This window comes from Myotis daubentonii, chromosome 12 (genome assembly GCF_963259705.1).
Source record: "Myotis daubentonii chromosome 12, mMyoDau2.1, whole genome shotgun sequence".
Classification (NCBI taxonomy): Eukaryota; Metazoa; Chordata; class Mammalia; order Chiroptera; family Vespertilionidae; genus Myotis; species Myotis daubentonii.
In genome coordinates this window covers 26,843,962-26,869,681 of record NC_081851.1, presented here as the reverse complement: position 1 = coordinate 26,869,681, position 25,720 = coordinate 26,843,962, and the positions used below count along the sequence as shown (strand labels likewise).

General features: G+C 41.9%; 1 protein-coding gene across 1 annotated transcript in view; it reads left to right on the top strand.

The window, feature by feature from the left end:
* Positions 1 to 25,720, top strand: part of DNAH6 (dynein axonemal heavy chain 6) — a 235,511-nt gene that overhangs the window by 41,119 nt on the left and 168,672 nt on the right. Inside the window, exons 7-14 of the mRNA XM_059659291.1 lie at positions 578 to 695; positions 4,063 to 4,231; positions 6,466 to 6,582; positions 13,164 to 13,364; positions 16,870 to 16,990; positions 20,001 to 20,152; positions 21,756 to 21,908; positions 24,220 to 24,471. Coding sequence (XP_059515274.1) covers positions 578 to 695; positions 4,063 to 4,231; positions 6,466 to 6,582; positions 13,164 to 13,364; positions 16,870 to 16,990; positions 20,001 to 20,152; positions 21,756 to 21,908; positions 24,220 to 24,471 — 1,283 coding nt within the window. The remainder of the gene's footprint in view (positions 1 to 577; positions 696 to 4,062; positions 4,232 to 6,465; positions 6,583 to 13,163; positions 13,365 to 16,869; positions 16,991 to 20,000; positions 20,153 to 21,755; positions 21,909 to 24,219; positions 24,472 to 25,720) is intronic.

Below are 25,720 nucleotides of genomic sequence, written 5' to 3'. Positions count from 1 at the left end.
TTTTCAGTTCCTCCAAATTTGCAAGGTAGATTATGAATTCAAAATATATTGTGGAAGGGGGCGGGGGGACCAGTAAATAGTGCATTTTCCTTGCATGACCCTTGTTTGTATATATATAGTATTTCTAAACTGTTACAGAACCTATATTTCACAAGCATTTTATGGTGGACTCTGTGCTTAAAGATATGTCTAAACTACTAGTACAGACAATAGGTTTGTTAAAATTAAGGGACTGGCTGGATCTCAGGGTTGCCCTCTAGGAGATAATTAAAATGCAGTTGGGGAAAAAGGGTGAAAGGATCACTGGAAAAGAGATAGTACACAGGTCAAATCTTGTTAAAGAGAATGTGAATAAACTGTCTACAGTCTTTTCTTGAGTTGAAATCCTTTTATGTGAACTTCTTTTGGATGACTGGACTGTTTTCTGGAGTTTGAATGATCTCACGAACCAAAGCATTTTTTTTGTGTGTGTGTGTGTTTTTTTTCAATTTTGCTTGTCTTTTAATCCGCATTGAGGGGGGAAAAAATGGAACTTTTACGTAAGAATTCTTGTTGTTGTGTCTTCTGCTGTTCTTAGATGATAAGAAATCATCAGTGACTGGTGCTCTCATTGAGTTGCCTACTTATGTAAACTCTGAGAACATGAAGTACACGCAGCAGGCCAGGAAAAGGCGTTATTGCAGGAGGCTGACTTGGTAAGTGATTATTCTTTCTTTTAAGAAAAATTAGGGCATCGGTCGTTCTCAATTTTATTCAAAGTTAAAGCCTTTATCCCAGGATTCACTAATCGTGATGAGATATTTAGAGGCTGTGGTAACCTGAAGGCAGTCCCAGAAGCCTGCCCCTCCACCTGCCCCCTAGCAAAGCAGCCGCTGGGAGGGGCAAGCTGGTAGAGAGTGGGGGGCATGTCCAAGGCCGAGGGCTCCTCTTTGATCTCTAAGGCTTTGTTCCCCGCTAACCCAGCCTGGGGTTTGGTGCTGGCTATGGTAAGAAGCCAGGCACACGAGAGATTTGAACATAGCTATATTGCCACATAAAGTTCCACACTTTCCCGAAAAAAGGTTTTGCAACTGGGAGACAAGACATCCAGGGTCTCACCAGGGCACTCGCCCTTATTAGGTTTTAGCTCTGCCATTGCTTGCCAACTGGATCTTAACATTGTTCCAGAGTTTGGAGTTCACGCCTTTCTAAAACTTCATTACTACAAATAACTCTTGCAAACAGTCACCAAGCATTATCTGATACTATAGACTGATTATTGTTACTCAGTGCTCACTAATTTAGTCCAACTTTTACAACCACCCTATATAATAAAAGCCTAATATGCTAAGTGTCCAGTCATCCAGTCGGCCGTTCAACCAATCAAAGTGTAATATGCTAATGATATGCCACGGCCGCTCAACTGCTTGCTATGATGTGCACTGACCACCAGGGGGCAGACAGTCGACTGGCCGACCAGTCACTATGACGTGCACTGACCACTAGGGGGAAGATGCTCCAACCAGTAGGTTAGCTTGCTGTTGGGGTCTGGCCCATCGGGACTAAACAAGACAAACTGGACATGCCCTGGAGCCCTCCCACGGCCCCTCCCCGGCCCTGATTGTGTACCAGTGGGGTCCTTTGGCCTGGCCTGTGCCCTTTCGCAATCTGGGACCCCTTGGGGGATGTCGGAGAGCCAGTTACAGCCCAACAGCGGAACGACCAGTCACTAGGATGCTCACTGACCACCAGGGGGCAGACACTCAATGCAGGAGTTGCCCCCTGGTGCTCAGTGCGCTCCCACAGGGGGAGTGCTGCTCAGCCAGAAGCCTTCAGCACTAAGGATGTCCAACTGATGGACATCCTCTGAGAGCTCCCGAACTGTGAGAGGGTGCAGGCTGGACTGAGACACCTTCCCCCCACCTGCGAGTGCATGAATTTCATGCACTGGGTCTCTAGTCTATTTAATAAATATTAATGGTGCATCAGTTATATGTGAGATAATATGATAATGTTGTCTGTGTCACTGAAGTCAGTGGAGCAGTCCCTGAGGCCATCATCACAGGCCTCCAGGCACTAGAGGCCCCTTGGGCTCCAATTAAGCAGAATAAAAAGTTACTCTAAATGCCTTGCTGACTCAGCCTACATTCTAAGCCAGGGGTGGGCAAACTTTTTGACTGGAGGGCCACAATAGGTTCTTAAACTGGACCGGGGGGGCCGGAACAAAAACATGGATGGAGTGTTTGTGTGAACTAATATAAATTCAAAGTAAACATCAACACTAATAAAAGAGAAAAATGGTAATTGGCTTACAAGCTACCCTTTTCATTGGCTAATCAGGGCTATATGCAAATTAACTGCCAACTAAGATTGGCAGTTAACTGCCAACAAGATGGCGGTTAATTTGCATATGTAGGCACAATGCAGGGAGGCGAAAGGGAAAGCAGGAAGAAGCCCCCTGCCACTGACAGTGATCGGAAACCCAGGGGGGGAGCTAAGAGCTGGGGGGCAGGGCAAAGGCGGAGAATCAGGAGAATCAGGAGAATCAGGCGCCTTTACCGCCCTGGCCAGTGATAGCAGGAAGTAGGGGTGGAGCCAGCAATGGGAGCTGGGCACGGTCGAAGCTGGCAGTCCCAGGAGCTAGGGGTCCCTTGCCTGGGCCTAAAGCAAAGCCCACGATCGTGGGGCCGCTGCAGCTGCGGGTCCCCGCTGCCCGGGCCAGACGCCTCAGCCAGAGGCGTCAAGCCTGGGCAAGGGGCCGATCCTGCGATTGGAGGGTGATGGGGGTCAATGCCTGAGGGCTCCCAGTATCTGAGAGGGGGCAGGCTGGGCTGAGGGACACTCCCCCCCACACACACCCAGTGCACGAATTTCGTGCACCGGGCCCCTAGTCAACACTAATAAAAGAGAAAAATGGTAATTGGCGTACGAGCTACCCTTTTCATTGGCTAATCAGGGCTATATGCAAATTAACTGCCAACTAAGATTGGCAGTTAACTGCCAACAAGATGGCGGTTAATTTGCATATGTAGGCACAATGCAGGGAGGAGAAAGGGAAAGCAGGAAGAAGCCCCCTGCCACTGACAGTGATTGGAAACCCAGGGGGGAGCTAAGAGCTGGGGGGCAGGGCAAAGGCGGCCCTGGGGCCGCCTTTGCCCTGCCTCCCAGCCATGATCAGAGAATCAGGCGCCTTTGCCACCCTGGCCAGTGATAGCAAGAAGTAGGGGTGGAGCCAGCGATGGGAGCTGGGCAGGGTCGAAGCTGGCAGTTCCAGGAGCTAGGGGCCCCTTGCCTGGGCCTAAAGCGAAGCCCACGATCGCGGGGCCGCTGCCACTGCAGGTCCCCGCTGCCGGGGCCGGACGCCTAGGCCAGAGGCGTCAGGCCTGGGCAAGGGGCCGATCCTGTGATTGGAGGGTGATGCGGGTCAACGCCTGAGGGCTCCCAGTATGTGAGAGGGGGCAGGCTGGGCTGAGGGACACTCCCCCCACACACACACCCAGTGCACGAATTTCGTGCACCGGGCCCCTAGTCATTACATAAAAGGGTACGGTCTTTTTTTTTTTTTTAGTTTTATTCATTTCAAATGGGCCGGATCCAGCCCGCGGGCCATAGTTTGCCCATGGCTGTTCTAAGCACTCAAGTAAGGAAACAAAATTTGCATCTTTGGGTTAGCAATTGCCATTAAGCAACATTTATCCATAGTGAAGATTTCACACTTTACCTTTAGAATGTAAGTTACAGATGTTGTATATTTACTGATTTCTTCTCTAAGGCATTAAAAAAAAATCTTATGGCCCTTTTGGCTAGATGAGCTAGGTGCTTTTCCAGTAACAACTGTATTGCTCATTAATATTCTATTGAATAGTTAGAACACCTAGCTAAATTGATGCAATACTTTTGAATATGATTGTGTTTTAAAATGAAGAGTGTCCAAGAAAAACTCTTCTGAACAGAAAACCTTTGATATTGTAATAAAAAATGGGCACAGAGAAATTATATTTTAAAATTTAAATACTTTAGAGTCACTTTCAAAGATATGTAGTGAATATAGAAAACTGAAGCTGTATTTTTTTTCTTTTCAAGCTTTATTCGTCTAAATGATTACCTAATTGAGAACACAATGCACATCTTAACAGTAAATTCTGTTAACAGTCTTTTAAATTATCTCACTGACAAACTAAAACGAACACCCTCAGCAGACATCATTCAGAAATGGATTACTGAGGAGAAACCTGAAGTCACTGATAAGAAGGTATATCCACACAAAATTGAGAAAATCCATCGGTCCACATTTATGGAGTGCTAACTATGTATTATGGATTATGCTATTTTCTGTGTCTTGGAAAAATGGGAGAAATGCTGCGAGGATTGCTTAGTATAACCAGAGCCTACTATACACATATGAAATGGCAGAATGAAAATCAGCATATCAACAAATATCTTAACAGAGAAAGCACTCACTGTGCTGAGTGTTGCTCTTTCTCTGACAGGAATTTGCTAAAAGTTACTCATGTGTTCGTTCAACAGAGATTCCTTAAATACCTACTGTGTACCAATCCCTGCTCTAGGTGTTGTGTATATGGTGATGAAAAGCATAGACAGGATTCTCGCTCCCAAGAAACTTATAGTTTGGGGGCCATCATGGGCATGAACTGGCAGAGAGGTGGTATAAATGGAAGAAATGAGAAGAAATGAGAAGCACACCATGAAGCCATCCTTTGTGCTTTGAGTGGCTACCTTCTTGGGAGGAAGTTGATCCTAGAGCCAGAGAAATCAAGATGTTTGAGATGAAATAGTACAGATGCTTTCGGTGTATTCTAGCATAGCTGAGAGAGAAATCGTATTATCTCATACCACATTTCCCAACTCCATCCTGCATAACAGCTTCATGCCAGATACCTAATAATGTTGCAAAACATGCTTACCTAGTTTCATCAAGCTTCCTACCTCCAAGTCTCAACTTCCTCTCCAGGAAACTCAACTGTGCAGTTTCAAGGACTGATATTCTTTGCTGTAGTTTCCCTTTTTCTCCAAAAGTTGTATGTTCATTGCATACTCCTTTTCATGACTTCCTGTTCTCAATCCCTCTCTTTTTTCTAAATACTGTTACATCTTAAAAGTAATATTCATTTTTTTTGTAATTGTAAAAGTAACTTATGCCATGCAGAAAATTTGAAAAACACAAAAATGTACAAAGAAGAGCATTCTTTGCTATCCAAAGATAACTATTTCCAAGGGGGAAAATAAGGTATCATACTTTACTCACTGCTTAATCACCTGTTTTTTCTACTTAGCAATGTTTTGTGAAAAATCTCCCAAGTTGATATATATTTTTCATATAATATTCTCATGTAGAAATATACTACATACTAGTATCTTGTAAATATTAGTAAAAAATCTTCAAGTATTGATCACTGTCTCACTACAAATAATGTTGCAAAGAACATCCTTGTCTATACGTGTTTCAGACACCTGATTTTTCCCCTTAGAAGAAAGTCCTAGCTGTGGAATTGTTGGGTCAGAAATATGCTCACTTGTTAAGGCTTTGATACTAATGAATAACTCTCCAGAAAATTTTGTGTCAATTTACAAACTTCCTAGCAGTATTTGAGAATGAGCGTTACCCATGTGCACACTAGATAGTATCATTCATTTTCACCTTTGTTAATCTGATGGATGTAAAGTAGTATATCACTGCTTTTAAATGTTATATTCCTTTAATTGCTACCCCAGTGCAGGGATAAGAGCATAGGAATGATGATCAGAAAGACCTGGGTCAGACACTTACTAAGCAATGTGTCTTTCTCCAGATTCTGTTTTCTCAGGGGAGTAACAATGATACCTGCTACATATGATTGGTATGGGATTTACATGAATACTTAGCATTTCCTGACACACAGTAAATGCTCAATAAATCTTATTACTGAATAAATTATCTTCAGGAAGAGAAGTTGAAGGTTGATTGATCATTTGTACTAGTACATTACTATTTATGTATTAATTATATAATACTAGAGGCCCGATGCACGAAATTTGTGCAAGGGGCTTGGCCCTCGCAGCCCCGGCCAGCCCTTGCAGCCCCTCACAGCCTCAGAAGGTCATCCGGACGGTCATTCTATTGTTCCGTCAAATTAGCATATTAGCTCTTTATTATATAGGATTAGTATATATTTCTACTGAGTATATCAAGTAGATTTCTACTGAAATATTACTAACCTTCTATCTGCTATACACATTTTTCAGTTCCTTATTTATCTTTCCATCTTATTGATAGTATTTTTTCAAGGAGTTTTACAGTGCTGTCTAGTTTTTCAATATCAGCTTTTATTTTTTAATTTCTGTGGTAATATTCATAAAGACATGCCAACATTGTAAAATCAGCTAATTGTATAAGCTTAAGTTTGTGTGCCTCTTGTAATAGACAAGTTGTCTGCCTTACACCTTGGTACTTGTATCTCTATAACACTGCGCATGTGTTCGTTTCAGGTGGCTCCTGGGTTGGAAAAGCTGGAAGAAGATGACTCACTCATCCCCATGTTCCTCACAGAACTGATCTTGACAGTGGAGTCACTACTGTTTGAACCTTCTCTGGAAGACTTTCTGGTGTGTGTTTATATAGATCACATCATCTAAAAGTTTAACACTTTTTCCTTAACTTGAGACAGATTAGAAGTTCGGTAGGGACACCATCAAGAGAACCTACAAGTTCTAAACAAAATTTAGAATTCATTATAGGCATCACTCAAGAGGAGTTCAAGAAATCACTCTGTTGCAAGTACCATTTTTGAAATCGTTTAAAGCATGCTGCATCTGAGAAAATTTTGCTATTTCAGTTCTCAATGGCTGTGAAATAAGTTACACCAGTTTGGCAGCTTTTTTAAAAAGCAAGCATTTGCTATCGCACAGTTCCTGTGTTCATGGGTCTGGGCACTGCTTCGCTTCTACTCTGCCTCAGGACCTCCCCGGGCTGCCATTGGCTGGGTTGAGGCCTCCTCAGAGGTTAGACTGGAAGCAGATCCACTTCCAAGCTCCCGCAGGTGATTAGAAAAATTCATCTCTATGCAGCTGTGGGACTGAGGTCCCGTTTTTCTTGAGGGACATCAGCTGGGAACCACTTTAGGTCCTAGAAACCTCGAGTAGTTTCTTGCCCCGTGGCAAACTCTGTAAGCAGTTTTACAATACAGGTCTTTGCTTCATCCAGACTGGCTGAGAAATCTCCTTCAGGAAGGGCCCAATCACCCTTTTAAGGGTTTTCATTTGATTCAGTCAGATCTACGCAGCATGGTCACCTTCTGATTAACTCAAAGGCAACAGAATTGGGATCTTAATTAACATCTGCAAAATCCCTTCAAATTTTCATACAATGTAACCTAATCAGTGGAGTGGCAGCCCATCAGATGCACAGGTCCCTCCCATACTCACGAGAGGAGCATTCAGGGCATGTACACCAGTCGGAGGGAACCTTGGGAGCCACCTTGGACCTCTGCCTTCCACCTTTTGTACATGTGGAGATTAGTAAACCAGGAAGAGTCTATATTTTCTGTCCTTAGCGGGTATACTGGGGCGCAGAAACACTAGTAATCAGGCTCTCCAGAGATTCCGATCTTCACTTTGCAATTAGTAAGCTCTTTGCCCTTGGGAAATCACGTGCCTCTTCAGGGTTCAGTTTATGCATCTGTAGGATGAGAAGGCAGATGAGTTTTCAGGTTGCTTCCAACACCAGCAGACTGTGATTCTGTCATTTATCAGATGGGCCATTGCAGGATATTTACAGGGACAAGCACACTGCTGAGGGTCCTGTGGTTGGGCCTTGCTCAAGAGTTCCCACACAGAGAGGCACTGGGCTCTCATGTCTCTCTGGCCAGAAGATTCGTGACCTTCACGTGGAAGGCAAATGCCCTTGGGCAGCAGATGGCACAAGGAAGGTCTCTCCAACAGCAGCTGGCTGATCTCCCTTAGCCTCAAGTGACAGGCCTTGGAAAACCTTGACACTCTCCTTATTTCTTTTTTATTTTTATTTTGTTTTTATTTATTTTTTCAATCTTTATTGTTGACATTATTACAGAGGTCCCTCTTTCCCCCCCACCCCCATAGCTCCCCTCCACCCAGTTCCCACCCCAACCCAGGCCCTCACCACCCTATTGTCTGTGTCCATAGGTAACGCATGCATGCATATAAGATCTTTGTCTAATCTCTTCCCACACCTCCCCACACCCCTTCCCTCTGAGAATCGTCAGTCTCTTCCATTTCCATGCCACTGATTCTATTCCATTCACCAGTTTATTCTGTTCATCATATTTTTTATTCATTTGATTTTTAGATTCACTTGTTGATAGATATGTATTTGTTGTCACTTTGTTGTTCATAATTTTTTTTATCTTTACCTTTTTCTTCTTCTTCCTCTTCTTAAAGAATACCCTTCAGCATTTCATATAATACTGGTTTGGTGGTGATGAACTCTTTTAGCTTTTTCTTGTCTGTGAAGCTCTTTATCTGACCTTCAATTCTAAATGATAGCTTTGCTGGGTAGAGTAATCTTGGTTGTAGGTTCTTGCTATTCATCACTTTGAATATTTATTGCCACCCCTTCTGGCCTACATAGTTTCTGTTGAGAAATCAGTGGACAGTTGTATGGGTGCTTCCTTATAGGTAACTAACTGTTTTTCTCTTGCTGCTTTTAAGATTCTCTCTTTTTCTTTTGCCTTTGGCATTTTATTTATGATGTGTCTTGGTGTGGTCCTCTTTGGGTTCCTTTTGTTTGGGGTTCTCTGCGCTTCCTGGACTTGTAAGTCTATTTCTTTCACCAGGTAGGGGAAGTTTTCCGTCATTATTTCTTCAAATAGGTTTTCAATATCTTGCTCTCTCTCTTCTTCTGGCACCCCTATAATTTGGATGTTGGTACGCTTGAAGTTGTCTCAGAGGCTCCTTACACTATCCCCATATTTTTTTATTCTTTTTTCTTTTTGCTCTTCTGGTTGGGTGTTTTTTGCTTCCTTGTATTTCATATCATTGACTTGATTCTCAGAATCCTCTAGTCTACTGTTGAATCTCTGTATATTATTCTTAATTTCAGTCAGTGTATGCTTAATTTCTGACTGGTCCTTTTCCATTTTTTTGCCATTCTCACTAAGATCCTTGAAGGTCTCACTAAGTTCCTTGGAGGTTTCTAGAAGATTCTTGAGTAACCTTATAACTTTGGTTTTGAATTCTATATCCAATAGTTTGCTTTCTTCCACTTCTTTCATTTGTGACATGTTTCTTTGTCTCTGCATTTTGGCTGCTTCCCTGTGTTTGTTTCTATGTATTGGATAGCTGCTAAATCTCCTTGAGCTGATAGAGTGGCCTTGTGTAGTAAGTGTCCTATAAGACCCAGTGTCTCAGCCTCCCCAATCACCTGAAGTGGACACTCTTGGTGCACCTCTTTGTGGGCTGTGTGCACAGTTTTGTTGTAGTTGAGCCTTGATTGCTATTGGTTTCACTGGGAAGAATTGACCTCCAGGCCAGTTGGCTGTGGGGACTAGCTGCTACTACAGTAGTAGAGCTGCTGTGCAGGAGACACCCTTATGGAGCAGGACTTGCTTCAGTGGGGCTTTGGTGCTCACTGAGTCTGCCCCTTGAGTGTGTCACATATGGATATAAAGAGTTGTAATCTGATATGGTCTCACACTGACCACTGGGTACACTGGCTCTTAGGTCTTCGGGAGGTGTAAAGTCAGCCACTGCCTGGGTACATGCAGCAGGAGCTATAGAGAGATCTGCAGATTCCTCCTCTTTGTTTTGGGTTTAGAATTGCCCAGATGAGGCCCAGCTGTGAAGCAAGGCAGGCTGGTGCTGGTGCCAGCCTTGGGCCTTCTATTGATAGATTTGGGGCTCCCTGACCCAGCTGCAGCTTGTTAGACAGGTTTTAGGCTGAGAAAGGACAGGCCATTCATATGCAAAAACCCCTGTGTACAGCTTGGGTGGGGTTGTAAATTCGGTGGGGCGGGGCCTCAGGGAATCACTAGGGCAGAGCAAACAGAAATGGTTGCCAGTCAGCCCTACACCAGGGAGGTCCCAGCAAGGGAACAATGACCTCTGTGAGCACTTCTGTCTGGAAGAAAGCTGCCCCCAAGTTCCTGCCCAAGTGCCAGACAGTCCAGTTGCTCCCCATATGAGTCTGGGTCCCCCAGAGCCTCGCCTGGCACTGGAGGTCAGAACAAGCGGGAGCTTGTAAGTTTAGTTCATGGTGCTGGCCTTTTAAGAGGAGGAGCTGGGTCACTCAGCCCCAATCTGGTGCTGGACCAGCCTGTTCCGTGCCTTTGCACCTCCTACCAGTCTCAATGCTCTTTCTTCTTTACCTCTCTAGTTGTAGTACTTCCACTCAGCCAGCTTTCCCATAGTTCTGGATGATAGTTGTTGTGTATTTTAGTTGTAATTTTGATGTGGTTGTGGGAGGCAGCAAGTATAGGCCTTTACCTATGCTACCATCTTGTTTTTTTCCTTTTTTATTTTATTTTTTAGAAATATACTCTTTATTTCTCTTTGGCCCACATGGGTATTTTTAATTCCTACACCTAAAGTTGTAGGCCATGCTATGGACATAATCCCATGTTCACACTACACATAAGATTTTACTTTGTGTAACCCCAAACTAGCCAATAGCCATATAAACAGGACTATCACTCATGAATTTTCTAAATTATTTTATTATCATTTTGGTCATTAGTCTTAATGTGCATCCCCATCTAGTTTCCCAAACACAGGCAGAGCTTAGTCTAAAGGAAAATTATATACCTAAGTCTTCACATCTTACATTGTTCTTGCTTGAGTTATCTATGGTTTTCTATATTCTGATATTTCTCAATTATTTTTCTTCCTTTTGTGTTTGACTATATATTGCTTCCACCTCTGTCTGGAAATAGACTTCACACTTTTCTATAATTTCTCTTGGTTTTTTTGTTGTTTTTTTCTTTCAGTCCTCTTTCTTAGAGCCTTTTTTTTTTTTTTTGTCTGACCTTTGATTGTTTCTGTCCTGAAAGGCTTCCTCTTCTTCACATGCTATGTATTCTCTGTGTGGATGCCTATTGTTCTAACTACCACTTCTAGAATGGAGATTTATAAGTATATATATATTTCCAGCCAGTACTTTTCTTCCACACTGAGATCTGGAAATCTCCGCGATTAACTCCAGCTCACCAAAATAAATTGAACTTATAACTTCTTCCAAAACTTGCTCCTTCTTACATACCTCCATTTAATGAAAGGCATTACCCAGATGCTCAAGTCAGCAATGGGAAATCTTCCTAGTTTCCCTCTTACCTCTTTGAGATCAACTTACTGAATCCTGTGTGTTCATCATTATTTGAAGTCCCTCTCAGTGGGAACTTCATCATCTCTCACCTGGCCTGCGTTAATAGTCTGTTCTGATCTACCTGCCTCTCTTCCTTCTAATGCATTTTCTACATTGCTGACAGTAAGATTATTTTATAGGCACATTTGATCATGTCACTTAAAATTAAAATTTCTCCATGCCTATGATAGCATTTTTCAAAGGATGCTCTGTAAGGTGTTGATAGGCATCCTAGGAGAAAGGCAGTTGTGATATGCATCAGAATATTTAAAATCCTATTCCCCAGATCCAGAGGATAATCCTGTTCAACCCAAGATTTCTTCCCAAATATACTTGGCATTGGTTCCTTTTTATCCATAGGGTTGTCCCTGGTCACAACCTGGGGAGTACTGGCCTGGAGGGGACCAACTGCATCATGTCCTGTTTCTCCAGTTAAATGACTTAAGGCACTCAACCCTACCAGCCCCTTCCGGCCTCTCACACACAATGACTTACAAGGATTGTCTTCCTGTCTTGTATACTTCACAAGCCCCTGATTATTTATTTATTTTGTTGATTAAATTTATTGGGGTGACATTGGTACCTGCTTATTTTTTAAGACTTATTTCAAGAAGTACCTTTTCTTTACCTCATTTTCTCTAGTTAGATTTTGCATTTATTATAAATATTATATATATGCATGCTAAGTGACTGGCCGACCAGCCAGCTGGCTGGTAGCTATGACACGCACTGACCACCAGGGGGAAGATGCTCAATGCAGGAGCTGCTGAGTGATAGCAACTTTGTAGAGTGCCCTCTCGCACTACAGGACCCCTCAGGGGATGTCAGACTACCAGTTTCGGCCTGATCCCCATAGGCCAGGCCGAGGGACCCCATCTGCCAGAAGGACCCCGCTCACTCGAAGACGCTAGGGAGGGACCGAGGGAGCTTGGCTCCAGGGCGTGTCCAGCCTATCTCACCCAGTCCCACCCCACCAGCCACCTTCTAATTAATTTCCTTTCAATGTGCACAAATCTGTGCACCAGGCCTCTAGTAAATTAATAAATGCTCATTGAAGTGAATTTGACAAACACAAAAATATTATTAAAATCATCTATAATTCCATGTCAGAAATAGGAATAACCCTTTAACATTTTTATATTTTCCCCACTTTTGTTTCACTGATATACCAACACACCTAACTTACCATGAGATTTTATAAATACATTTTTAACTGGAATATTACATATACATTTTATCCTGCTCTCTCTCTTTTTTAAACTTAACATTTATCATAAGTTTTTCTCCATATCATTGATTAATCTTTGGAGACACCATGTTGAAGGGGTTTCTAATTTTCCATTGTATAAATTTATTACAGTCTAACTATACTCCTGTTTTTAAACACTTAGGTATTTCTTTAATAAGTTTTTATTGTAAGTAACACTGCAGTGAGTATCCTTGCACATGAATCTTTATTTACATTCTATTTTTTCTCTTAGGATAGATTTTTATAATGGAAATTACTACTCAAAAGAATATAAACTTTTAACCCACCTTTTAAACTTTCTCTGATTCTCTTTGGCATACTCTGACCTGCCTTCCCTATGACTTTTCTGTGTTTTGTTCATATTTCAAATATAGAATTCATCATATGTTTTATAATTTTTATCCATTTCTCTCTCAATTAGAAAATATATTTCCTGAAGGCAGTGGCTGTGTCTTCTGATTTCTCATATACTTAGAATCAATATAGTATCTGCCATGGTTTAATTAGCTATTCTTACTTATTTTGGAATTTCAGAAAATTCAAAATAATTCATAAATATAACCATGTATGTGTTTACATTTGTGTTTCTTCTTTTCTCTCTAACAGCATGGTATTTCAGGTGCAATTAATCAGTTTCAGAGCACCGTGTTATCAGTTCCTAATCTCGTGCCTGACACATATTTTGATGCTTTCACCAGACCTTATATTAACAACAAACTTGAAGAAAAAACTTGTGGACTTGGCCCCAGCTTGTCATCAGTATTTGATGATGATAAGAATTTTCACACAATTATCTTTCAAATAAAGGTATATTTACTTTTACTGAAACTAATATTTAAGAAATTGAGCAATATATTTTCTTCCTTTCTTATCTTTGAATTGAATGCTATTTAATCTCTAAACGGTAAACTGTTTTTTTTATAAAGTCTTAGTTGGCCCTAGCCAGTTTGCTCGGTGGATAGAATGTCAGCCTGTGGATCAAAGGGTCCTGGGTTCAATTCTGGTCAAGGGCACTGCTGTACTTTGGTTGCAGGCTCCTCCCTGGCCCAGGCCCTGGTCCGGGCTCATGCAGAAGGCAACCAATCAGTGTGTCTCTCTCACATGGATGTTTCTTTCACATGTCTTTCCCTCTCCCTACCACTCTCCCTAAAAATCAATGGAAAAATATCTTCAGGTGAGAATTAACAAAATAAGTAAGTAAATAAATAAACAGTCCTGGTTGATCAGAACACTGACAACAGGAAAAGGAATTAAAAGTGCAAGATATTTGAGCCAACATTACTTCTGGGGTAGAAAATGAGATTTAAAAAGAACAAGAAAGGAATGAAAGGAAACATTTTTATCATACAGGAGATGCAATCCTATATAATAAAGAGCTAATATGCTAATTAGACCGAACAACCTTCTGGACAACCTTCCAGATGAAGCCGGGGCTGTGAGGGCTAAACCCCTTGCACGCATTTTGTGCATCAGGCCTCTAGTAAAACATAAATGGAACATAAGTAGAGGCACATGAGCCATCATAGAAATAGGCAGGTACCTCCAATGCATACTAAAATGTGTAGGGGAAAGTATGATGAGAAAGAGGATATTCTCTCAAAGTACCTCTGCATAAGATATTTATTGACTTTAAGAGGGAAAATAGTAAGGTTGCAGTGAGAAAGACTGACAGACACCACCTTAACGAACACGTTAACGTCACCAGTAGTGCAACAAATTGACATTACGTCTCTTTTGACATGATGCACTGATAACTCCTGTTTGCTTGTGTGGCATTACTGCCAAATTGCAGCTGAATCTTAGCACTAGGCAGTATAAGCACACATACAAATGAGAAATATTTTTCAAAAATGAAAGACAAATAAAGATTGAGGAATTGTTCCAGATTAAAGGAAACCAAAAGATATAACAAGATGATAAACATGATCCTGGATAGGATAGTGAACCAGAAAAAAAAATTTGTTTTCTATGAAAGATATTTTTGGAAAAAATAGCAAAATTTGTATAAGGTCTATAATTAGATAATAGAATTCATGTTAATGTTAATTTCCTGATTTAGATTATTGTACTATGCTCATGTAAAAAGACATCCTTGTGTTTTGTAAATACATCTGAAATATTTAAGGGTAAAGTCTCTCATGTCATCACCTTTCTCCCAAAAGGTTCATAGTAAAATGATATACATAGAGAGAGAATGATAAAGCAAATATAATAAGGAATTTTAGTGAATTTTGGTGACAGATATATAGAATTCTTTGTATTATTCCAGCAATGTGAATGTGAAATTATTTCAGAATACAGAGTTTCAAATCATATTTTGAACATGTTGCTATGACCTGTATGATCACAAATCAGAGATACTATTAAGTAAGCTAAAAGGAGACACAAGTTTGACAGTTTCTTCCTCTCAATTAAAAAAAAACTGCCAGGAGCCGGTCCATTCTTGCTGTTTCAAGGGACCTGGCATATATAGCATACGGTTCTTAATATGTTTGCTCACCTTCTTGGCGCTGTGTTTTAACCAAGGTCACCTCTCCGAGAAAGGTTGAATCCCCAGGTAGGGATTTTCCCCTGAAGTTAGGGAGGGGATGAAACTCCTTAACTAAGTGCCAGGTGGGTAGTTAATCAATTTAACTACAAACAATCATGCTTAAGCTACATAATCTTTACTCCCTGGAATGGAGATAAGAAACGCCCTAACCTTTGTAATAGAAATTGACAGGATTAGAATCAACTGGTATAAATACAGATGCAACAAGACAACAACAGACAGAATTCAGAACACAGAACCTACACAGAACGTTCTCTAGAGACAGAAGAACTTCGCTGGAGAGAACATGGCAAAAGATCCTGGACTGAACCTGACTACAGAAATTGGCAAGAGAACCTGACTAGAACCTGGTGACCGAACCTGGCTGGAGATCTCAGACAGAACCTGGCTGGAGAACCTAGTGAGGGAACATGGCTACAGAACCTGGCTGGAGATCCGAAGCAGAACCTCTCTGGAGATCCAGACCAGAACTTGGCTGGAGATCCTGGCTGGAGATCCTGGCTAGGCTGCTGATCAACTGAACGCTGTCTCCGTGTCATTCCTTCTTCGCCGACTCCGTCCACACCTTTGGGGACCCCTGGACCCGCTGGGGTTGGACCCCAGCAAAAAACAACCCCATATTTTTATTTATTTCAAAGAGAAGGGAAGAGTGGGAGAAAGAGATAGATAGAAACATCAATGATGAGAGGGAATCATTGATCAGCTGCCTTCTGCATGCCCCACACTGGGGATTGAGCCTGCAACCCAGGCATGTACCCTGACCAGGAATTGAACTGTGACCTTCTGGTTCATAGGTCAATGCTCAACCAATTAGCCACACTGGTCAGGCCTTCCTCTCAATTTTTAATGTAAAGAAATAAACAGTCAAAAGAGTGTAGAAGAATAGGTAAGAGCCTTTTAAAAGGAAATAAATGAACAAATAGCTAAATGTAACCATATAGGGTGTGTGCTCTTTTATGTCATTAAACTTTCTACTACTAGCCATTCTCCATAAAGCATGACTAGCCTGGGTATGTTGGGAATGAGCAATTCCATTGATCGCCTCTAGTTTTCCCTGGGACAAATTGTAGTCATTTGCAAAATAATCTTGATAGGAAAAACAAGGGAAAGCTATGGTGTGCAGCCAGGGAGTCATGGACCAAGGCTAACTGCCTTTCACAGGCATTGAACTATGATCATATATATTGACACAGGTAATAAGGGACTGAAATGATGGGAAATTATTGTTTTGATTTGAAGAAATTTTGTGGGGATGAGGTGGTTGTAGCCAAGTTTAAGTGAAGGAAAGGGTTTTATTAGGGGAAATTATGGAAGACATTTTGGAATAAGCCTGGTCACTACAGAGGACTTCACAGTAAGATTAAGCCATTCATTCTATAGATGTGCTGAACACTTTTGCCTTTGCTCAAAAACACTTCAACTGAGACATAACATTTGCACTTTGGAAACAGACATTCTCTTGCCATATGATTATTAGTGATGTGTAAGTTCACTGTGAAGCTACAAAATTACCAGTTTTCTTTTTTTTCAATCATAAGAAACAGATTCAAAGATTTTTAAAAAATGTTAACTTCGTAAGAGACTCGTTAGCTGCTGCTCCTGGACCTGTAGGATGGCATCTTCCCTCACTTACGTATCCCCAGGTCAAAGAATATTGTTGGACCCAGAGCAGGCATTTGTGTCTGTTTGTTTATTTACATTGGATTGAATTCTGCTCAGGAAAAATAAAATCGTATTTCTCTGTTTATTTATAACATTTAGGAAACCATAAAGGCAGCATTTGAATCTGCCCAACTATATGCAGCTACATTTGAAAAGTTCCAGTTATTCTTCAGGGAAAATGAAAGTCTGGACTTAGAAGCTCTTAAACTTCAGGAACCTGGTAACTTTTCTAACTTTCCTTACTAATTATTTTTGATAGGGACCTTGAGGTTTATCGTCTTCTAGGTTTGTTTGGTGGTGAGTGGTGGTTTCCTGGCATTTCAGCACATGGAGCAGGCTGAACCCAAGCAACCAATTCCAATCACTTTGAGCTTCTACTCACAGCCTTGAGCCTAAGGCCTCCCAGTCTCCTGCTACCACATCCTCACATTGGACAACTTTAATCCTTCAAGTTCCCATCAGGATGAGATCACCAGACTCCCAGGTTTCCCTTCATCTAGTTTTGCCTCGGTTCATGCATCCTGTCCCAGTCCTGGAACCAGAGTCTCACAGGCACTGTCTGATGGCTGGGACTTTGGAGTTCCTTGGCCTGGGCTCCTGAGTGCTGTGTTTCTCCTGCTTTTGGAAACTATGGCAATTCCTAAACCTCTAAATCCAGTTGTTTGCTAGAGATTAATAGAAGGTAACTTTGCCCCTTAGATAACAAGCCTTGCCTGTTATCATATTCCCTCAAAATACTGTAACATTGCCTTGCACATATTATAGATAATTAATAAATATCTGTTTGAATGAACTTTGAGTCAGAGTGTCCCTTGAACAGCCCCAGAAGATGATCCGGGGACAGGTTCTGGCTTCCTCACATTGTCAGCCATATCTTAACACTACGTTTCTGTAAGTCAGTGTTTACTCGTAACTTCTGTACTTGCTGAACACTGATAACTTGCTAGATACTGTGCTAAGTAATTTCTCAGGTATCTCACCTAATCCTTATAGTTCTATGAGGTGAGTATTGGTATTCTCATTTTACAAATAAAGAAATGGAGACATCTATACTAATAAAAGGGTAATATGCTAATTAGAGCAGACGTCTTCTGGACATCCTTCCAGATGTCCTTCCAAAGCTGCAGTGGTTGTGAGGGCCAAAGGCAGGCAGCCATGGTGGCGGCTGCGAGGCCCAGGGCTCAGGCAGCAGTGGGCTCAGGCCTCACAGCTGCGGTGGCTGGCAGTGGCAGCAGCAGTGGAGTGATGGGGTGGCGTCTTCCCCTGATTGTCCGGTTGCCTCCCACAGAAGGAGGCCAGACTGTGGTTTAAGCTGTCAGTAGGACATCCCCTGAGGGCTCCCAGACTGTGAGAAGGAGCAGGCCAAGCTGAGGGACACCCCCTCCCCCCAGTGCATGAATTTTCGTGCACCAGGCCTCTAGTATAGATATAAGGAAACTGCAAAATTGCACAGCTAGTAAATGGTATAGAAATACTTTTCTCTGACTTGAAAGCTTGCCTGCTTAACCACTGTACATACTACCTGTCAATCTCAAAAAGAGATAGAAAATAAATCTTATTTCTCTTCTATTAGCTTTGCTCTTCTGTTTCTCTTTGGCTGTGTGACTATGGTAAAAGAGAAACATGGTTATTAGATCAATAACCTTATTGATCTAAATTTCTTTATGTATAAAATGAGAGTATTGGACCAAACTGGTGTTTCCCAAACTGGTATTTCATAGAACACTATTAGAAAAGGATATTTGCATGATACCAGGTAAAAAGACTCTGTGTTCACCCTGGCCAGTTGGCTTGGTTGGTTGGAGCATCATCCTGTACACCAAAAGTTTGCAGGTTCTATTCCTAGTCAGGGCACATACCTAGGTTACAGGTTCAATCTCCCATCAGGGTGCTTAAGGAAGGCAGCAGATCGATGTTTCTCTCTCTCCTTTCCCTCCCTTTCATTCTCTCTAGAATCAATAAACATAGGGTAGGTGATTGCCCTTTTTTCTATTGTGAGGAAGCTGAATCTCAGGAAGATTAAGTGACATGTGGGTTCAAAGACTAACCCTAGGTCTTCAAACACTCTGTCTGGTGTGCTCTTTATACATGTCAAACTCCCGCTGTATTCAGGAGAGGAGAGGACATGGATGAAGGCAGGAGTCAACACTCTTGATCTCCAGGATGCACTCAGGAGCTCAGTCTGACCCACATGGAGGAAGTAATTGGAAATAAGCTAAACTTGAGAGGGTACAGGATTTTGAAAGGCAAGCAGAGTAGTTTAGTACCGTATGACTGTTAGGAAGGGTTGTGTTTGACCAGTAGCCTGATAAAAGTGTATTCAAGGATAACCAGGCTTCCACTGGTTTCAGGTGGACGGGGGAAGGGAGGAAATGGAGGCAGGAAGATCATCAAAAACCAACTGCAGCACATGGTAGGTGCAAGCTGGCAAAGGCCCTGAGCATGATGTGTGAGCAGGTTGGTAGAGGTGGTGGAAAGAGGAACAGGGAAAACTTGAGCTATGCTTGATCTCTTGTGTCTAAAGCATTTATTGTTAATATCCTCAAGATGCTTTCCTTTGTGGAGAACCCTTAGACCGAGCCCAATTTCAAATCAACCTGACTCTAGAATCTAGTCCATTCCAGACGAGATCCTCTACTGCAATTATGCTGTTTTCACCTGCCATCTCCTAATAGGAGCTGGGAACATATTTACATATTTAATTGTTACTTTAAAACATTTAATTATTACTTATTAGTTTTTTATTACAAGAATCTATATATTTAAAAGCCTAAGCGACCATTAGGACTGGACAACCAGATGACTGGCCGGTAGCTATGACGCACACTGACCATCAGGGGGCAGATGCTCAATGCAGGATCTGCCCCCCGGTGGTCAGTGCAGTCCCACAGCCAACCTCCCATGGCCAGCCAACCTCCCACAGCCCCTCCCCCTGGCCAGTCAGGCCCCCATGGCCATGATGGGGACTGAGCCAGACGGCCTCGAGACCTTGATCGGCCCTGATCGCTGGTGGGGCCGTGGGACCCCACCTGTACATGAATTCATGCACCAGGCCTCTCGTAAAATATAAAGCAGTATGAGTTAACATTTTAAAGTTACACAAAGAAGCTTACATAGGAATAACATAAATACATATGTATATTTATTAATGCAATGATTTTTAATATATTTCACAACAACCCTTCAAAATCTAATCTAATGTGTTGCTTTATGTGAATTATTTTATGTAGATGTTAAGTTCTTCAGTGAACAACTGGAAAAGTATCACAGGCAGCACAAGGATGCTTTAGCCCTAAGACCGACCAGAAATGTCGGCTTGCTGCTCATTGACACTAAGCTGCTGAAGGAAAAACTGATTCCATCACCTTTGCGATGTTTGGAGGTAACTATGAACTAGGAAAAAATTTTAATTATGGCCTCTACAATTATTTTATGACTTTTCTACTGCAAATAAACTGTATTTTCTAGTATTGCCAGGATTTAAAATTAACATAAGTCTACTGGGCATTCTTAATTTCTAGGAAAAGTTCCACATTCTGCTTCCTGTTCCAAGTACAGTCAGCTTTCAGATGAAAAAAGAGAGGGGCTGCAAGCCTCAGACTAGCCTCTTCCTCTTACTCCTTTTTCCTTTGTTGGAGAATTTCAAGTCTTCTTGGTGTCACGTTCTGTGGGAATGCTTCCTCATTCTAGGATGCTGAGATCACACTCGGGAGATCATTTCCTGATCTGACACTGCCCCTAAAGACCTGGTTATATTTTGGTACTTGGCAAGCGGTAGCTCACAGGGTCGTTCCAGCCCCCACCTGGTTTGTACAGTTTATGAGAACACAGCTGTGACTGTTGGCTTAGGTGTAGTGTAGTCTATGGGTGCTTTCTCACTACAAGGGCAAAGCCAAGTAGTTGTGACAGAGACTGTATGCCCTGCAAATCTAAAACATTTACTCTCTGGCCCTTACAGAAAACTTCTGAGCCCTTTATAAAAGACAGCTCAGAAGTGCTGGTACCTGTTCTGTTGTAATTAGCTGTGTGACCTTGGGCTTTCTCCTAGAGCTTTGCTTCTTCATCTGTTGAAAAAGACAAAATGTACAATTGGAGCAAATTCAATTCAATTTCAGCAGTTTGAACACTACTGTATACCAAGCCAAAGAAAACTGCTCTCAAACTGGCTTAAGCAATCAGAAAACTTATAGGCTACGCAGCTTTTAAAAAAGAAAAAAGGGGGAGTGGGGGGCGAACGGGCATCAGGGAGGTTTGATGTAGTGACTCCGTGGTATTACCAAGACACTGTTTCTTTTCATTGTCTTTACTGAGCCTTCTGATGTGCCAGCTTCGTCATAAGGCTCACAGTCCCTCACATTTGTGACTTGGTGGTGAAATGCTCCACAAGCTCATTATTGCTTTGTTTCTGTACCGAGACAGAAAGGAAGATTGGGATGCTGAGCATACGTTTCTCTCAGCCTTAAACAGTAGTACTGGACCTCTGAATTAACTAATTGAATTAACTAAGACCAGAGGTCCACCCTTACCCAATCACACTGGCCAATGGAAGCCAGCCTCCTGTGTGCCTAGTGATCAGTCGGCCTCCACCTTTGTTTCTGAAGGAGAAATTGATCAATTTCCCCCCAAACCACATGGCTACCACCCAGCATGAAAGGAGCAGAATTGATGTTGGGGAGGACACAACAATGTCACTACACAGGGCAAAGTAACAGAAAGGGTGTTTACAAGAGCTCCGAGAGTTTAGACAAACTTTTAAATAAGTTGTGTAATGTAATTTGATCTGGAAATGATCTTCACAACCTGCCCTTTCTGTTGGTTCATTTACCTGGCAGGGATTTAATGTGAAAAAAAAGTCCCTTTATATACACTGCTGCTTCCAATACTTGCTCTTTCAACAGATGGTCAATTAGGGTTGACCTACAATGTATAGTAAAATGAAAATATAATCAAACAGTTATGATTGACATTTTCTTTTTCTTTCCTAGGTGCTAAATTTTATGCTGCCTTGTCAAAGCAAGCAAAAAGTGGATGCCATTATCTCTGAGGCACAAGATGCAGAGTACAAACTTGAATTTGTTCCATCGACCACCATAGAATATGTTAACAGCTTAGTATTTCTTGATGAAATTCAAGAAAGGGTGAGTTGATTCATACAACTCATTATTGCAGATCTTGTGATAGGTAATGACAGATAAAAGAAACTGAGGGGCCCCAACTGGTTGTCTCAGTGGATAGAGCATCGGCCCGTGGACTAAGGGGTCCCGGGTTTGATTCCTGCCAAGGGTACATGTCCAGGTTGCAGGCTCGACCCCCAGTGGGGGGCATGCAGGAGGCAGCCAATCCGTGATTCTCTCTCATCATTGTTTCTCTCTCTCTCTCTTTCTCTCTCTCTCTCTCTCTCTCTCTCTCTCTCTCTCTCTCTCCCTCTCCCTCTCCCTTCCTCTCTGAAATCATTAAAAACAAAAAGAAATGGAGGGATTGAAGCTCAAGGAACAGCTGTGGAAATATCAGAAACACTTTCAGACAAAGTAAGCAGATGCCCTACACACAACAATGACAGCTAACACTGCTCAGACTCCTACTACTGGTCAGCCATTGCATTGCATTTTTTACAGACATTACATTTTAAATTCTCACAAAAACATAAGAAGTATAGATCAGTTTTATTCTGCAGATCTAGAAATAAGGACTAAAATAGGTTATGTTGAAGGTTTGATCTCTACCCCCCAGTCAGAGAGTATGCGGAGGCAACCAATCAATATGTCTCTCTCACATCAATGTTTCTCTTTCTCTCTTTCTCTTTTTCTCTCTTCCTCTCTTCCTCTCTCTCTCTCTCCCTCCATCCCTTCCACTCTCTCTAAAAATCAATGGAAAAAATATCCTTGGGTGAGGATTAACAACAACAACAAAAAAGGACAGGAACTAGGAACTGGTACAGCCTAGGGCAGTGGTCGGCAAACTGCGGCTCGCGAGCCACATACCACGTGCAGGCACACACGTACAGTGCGATTGAAACTTCGTGGCCCATGCGCAGAAGTCGGTATTTTATGGAAGAGCCACACTCAAGGGGCCAAAGAGCCGCATGTGGCTCGCGAGCCGCAGTTTGACGACCACTGGCCTAGGGAAATCAGAAGGCCTCTCTCTTTTCATCTTTTATCGCTGCTCCTCCCTAGAACTCTAGAGCGGTATTTCTCAAAGGGTGGTCCCCAAACCAGCAGCAGCAGTAGCAATGGGAACTGTTAGAAGTGCATATTCCTCAGCCCCACCTTAGGCCTCTGAATCAGAAACTTGGAGGGGGGTCGCTCAACAATCTGTGTTTTAACAAGCTTTCCAAGGTTGAGAACCATTTCTCCGAAAGCCTCTCTCTGCAATCTTCTCCACGTGGAAACAAATGGCCTCTGCCCACAGCTACAGTCTAACTCTTTCCACATTCAGGAGAGGTCAGACTTATGTCAGATTGCCAGCTCCCAATTTGATGCTGCTTGTGACCAAGGAGGTTGAGTCAAGTTTCAGCGGTTTTCAACCTGTGGGTCGCCAACTGCGGGTCGCGACCCCTTTGGGGGTCGAACACCCCTTTCACAGGGTTCGCCTAAGACCATCGGAAAACACATATGTAATTACATATTGTTTTTGTGATGAATCACTATGCTTTAATTATGTTCAGTTTGTAACAATGAAAATACATCCTGCATATCAGATATTTACATGACGATTCATAACAGTAGCAAAATTACAGTTATGAAGTAGCAACGAAAATAATTTTATGGTTGGGGGTCACCACAACATGAGAAACTGTATTAAAGGGTCATGGCATTAGGAAGGTTGAGGACCACTGAGTTAGATGAACATGGCTGCTTCGTCTATAACCCTATCACGGAGTTGGGGGAGGAGGGTTCTCTCAAAATTGGAGAGTCCCTTGCCAGAAAATTAGGAAAGACGCTGTCCACTGAAGGTAGGACATCAAGGTGAAGATGTTTAGTCGTCAGTTAGAGGTAGAAACAGTCTTTATTAAAGGATAGTGGGATGCTCATCATAGATTAGAGGTCTGAATCTATGCAGGCAGGAACATGGCCTGTCCACAGCTCATGGCTGGGCTGGGACAGTCACAGCTCAGCACATATGCCAGGGGCTCTGATATTACAGCTGAGCATCCTCACAGCACGCGTTGTCCCTGAAAACCTTAAATATTGGCACAAAAGAGAAAGGAGAAAAGTAAACATAAGAATAAGGCTAACTGTGCTCAGCTCTGAACAGCTTACCCCCTGGGCCTGATTACCTGTATTGTAACAATGACAGCAGTGATCACCCGACAGGCTTCAGCCAGTTTCCCACGCTCTTCATGTGCTGGCTCTCCTCAGCCAGTGCTCAGAGGCTGTCTGGTGTTAGACAAGGCCTACAGGGTGTAACAGGACTCGGATTATTTAACAAGCAACCCATGTTTCCTTTCAGATCGAAACCCTTGAAGATGAAGGCAATGTGGTGATTCAAATGTACAAGCTCATTGAACAGTATCAGGTTCCCACACAGCCTGAAGACTTTGCTGTCTTTGCAACCATGAAGCCATCCATTGTTGCTGTTCGAAATGCCATTGATAAAGCCGTAGGTGATAGAGACGCAAGCATTAAGCAATTTTGTCTGCATTTGGGTAAAGATCTTGAAGATCTAACCAATGAAGTGAACGAGGTCAAGCTGCAAGCACAGGTAAGTTAAGGAAGATTCAAAAAAAAAAAATGTGTAAAGTTTGACTACTGTATTTTAATTGAACCATTTTGGGAGCCTATTTTATTTTAATCTGATTTTACTTCTGTTTGATATGACTTTATTCTGACCAATTAACATGGTCTTTGAACTTCTATTTCTGAACTCTCTTCAAGTACTGAATACACTTCAGACCATTGCAAGCAAAGTATATACATAATACTTGAATTTTATTTATACTGGCTTGTACTTATTATTCTAAAATGCATGTTTTTACAATTTGTTAGCATATTTATAGCTACTTCACAATGAGTTTTCTTAGCCACATATTCGAAAATTTCTATTTAGCAAGAGGCAGAATATAAAGCAATAATGATAATGAAGACTATTTGGTTAACCTGCACTAATTTTACTATACAAAAGTTACAAGGGGAATTTTTTAATAATTTAAAATAGACATCTGGGTGATTCTTAACTGACGCATATATGAACATCTGATTTTGTAATGATCCATTTTAACATTGACTAAAACTTATCACAGAAGTATAGAACCATGCCGAAACCGGTTTGGCTCAGTGGATAGAGCGTCGTTGGCCTGCGGACTGAAAGGTCCCGGGTTCGATTCCAGTCAAGGGCATGTACCTGGGTTGTGGGCATATCCCCAGTAGGAGATGCGCAGGAGGCAGCTGATCGATGTTTCTCTCTCATCGATGTTTCTAACTCTCTATCTCTCTCCCTTCCTCTCTGTAAAAAATCAATAAAATATATTTTAAAAAAAGTATAGAACCATATAAAGTTATAATCAAATCAGGATAATTGGGAAAAAGTCAATGTCATCAGCAAAGGATTAGTAAAATGTGTTAGGGTACATGTACCCAAAGGAATACAAAATAGACATTAAAGATTACAATATACATTTAAACGCATTACCGTGGGAATGTAAAAGTAGCTAACATGTATTGTGTACTTGTTATGTGTCAGGTACTAAAGTACTTTTGTATTTTCACACAGAGAAAACTGTACATAACTGTAATATCTGTACAGCTTAGTGAATTATCAGAAAGAGAACACATCATGTAGCCACTACTCATGTCAAGAACTATAACATTACTGGTTCCTTTAGTGTCCCCTTTTATCACTAACCCTTTCCTCCTCTCCACATGCACCCACTACCCTGAATTCTAAACTATAAATTAGTCTTGCCTGTTTGTGAACTTCAATTACATAGGATCATACAGTAGTATGCCCTTTG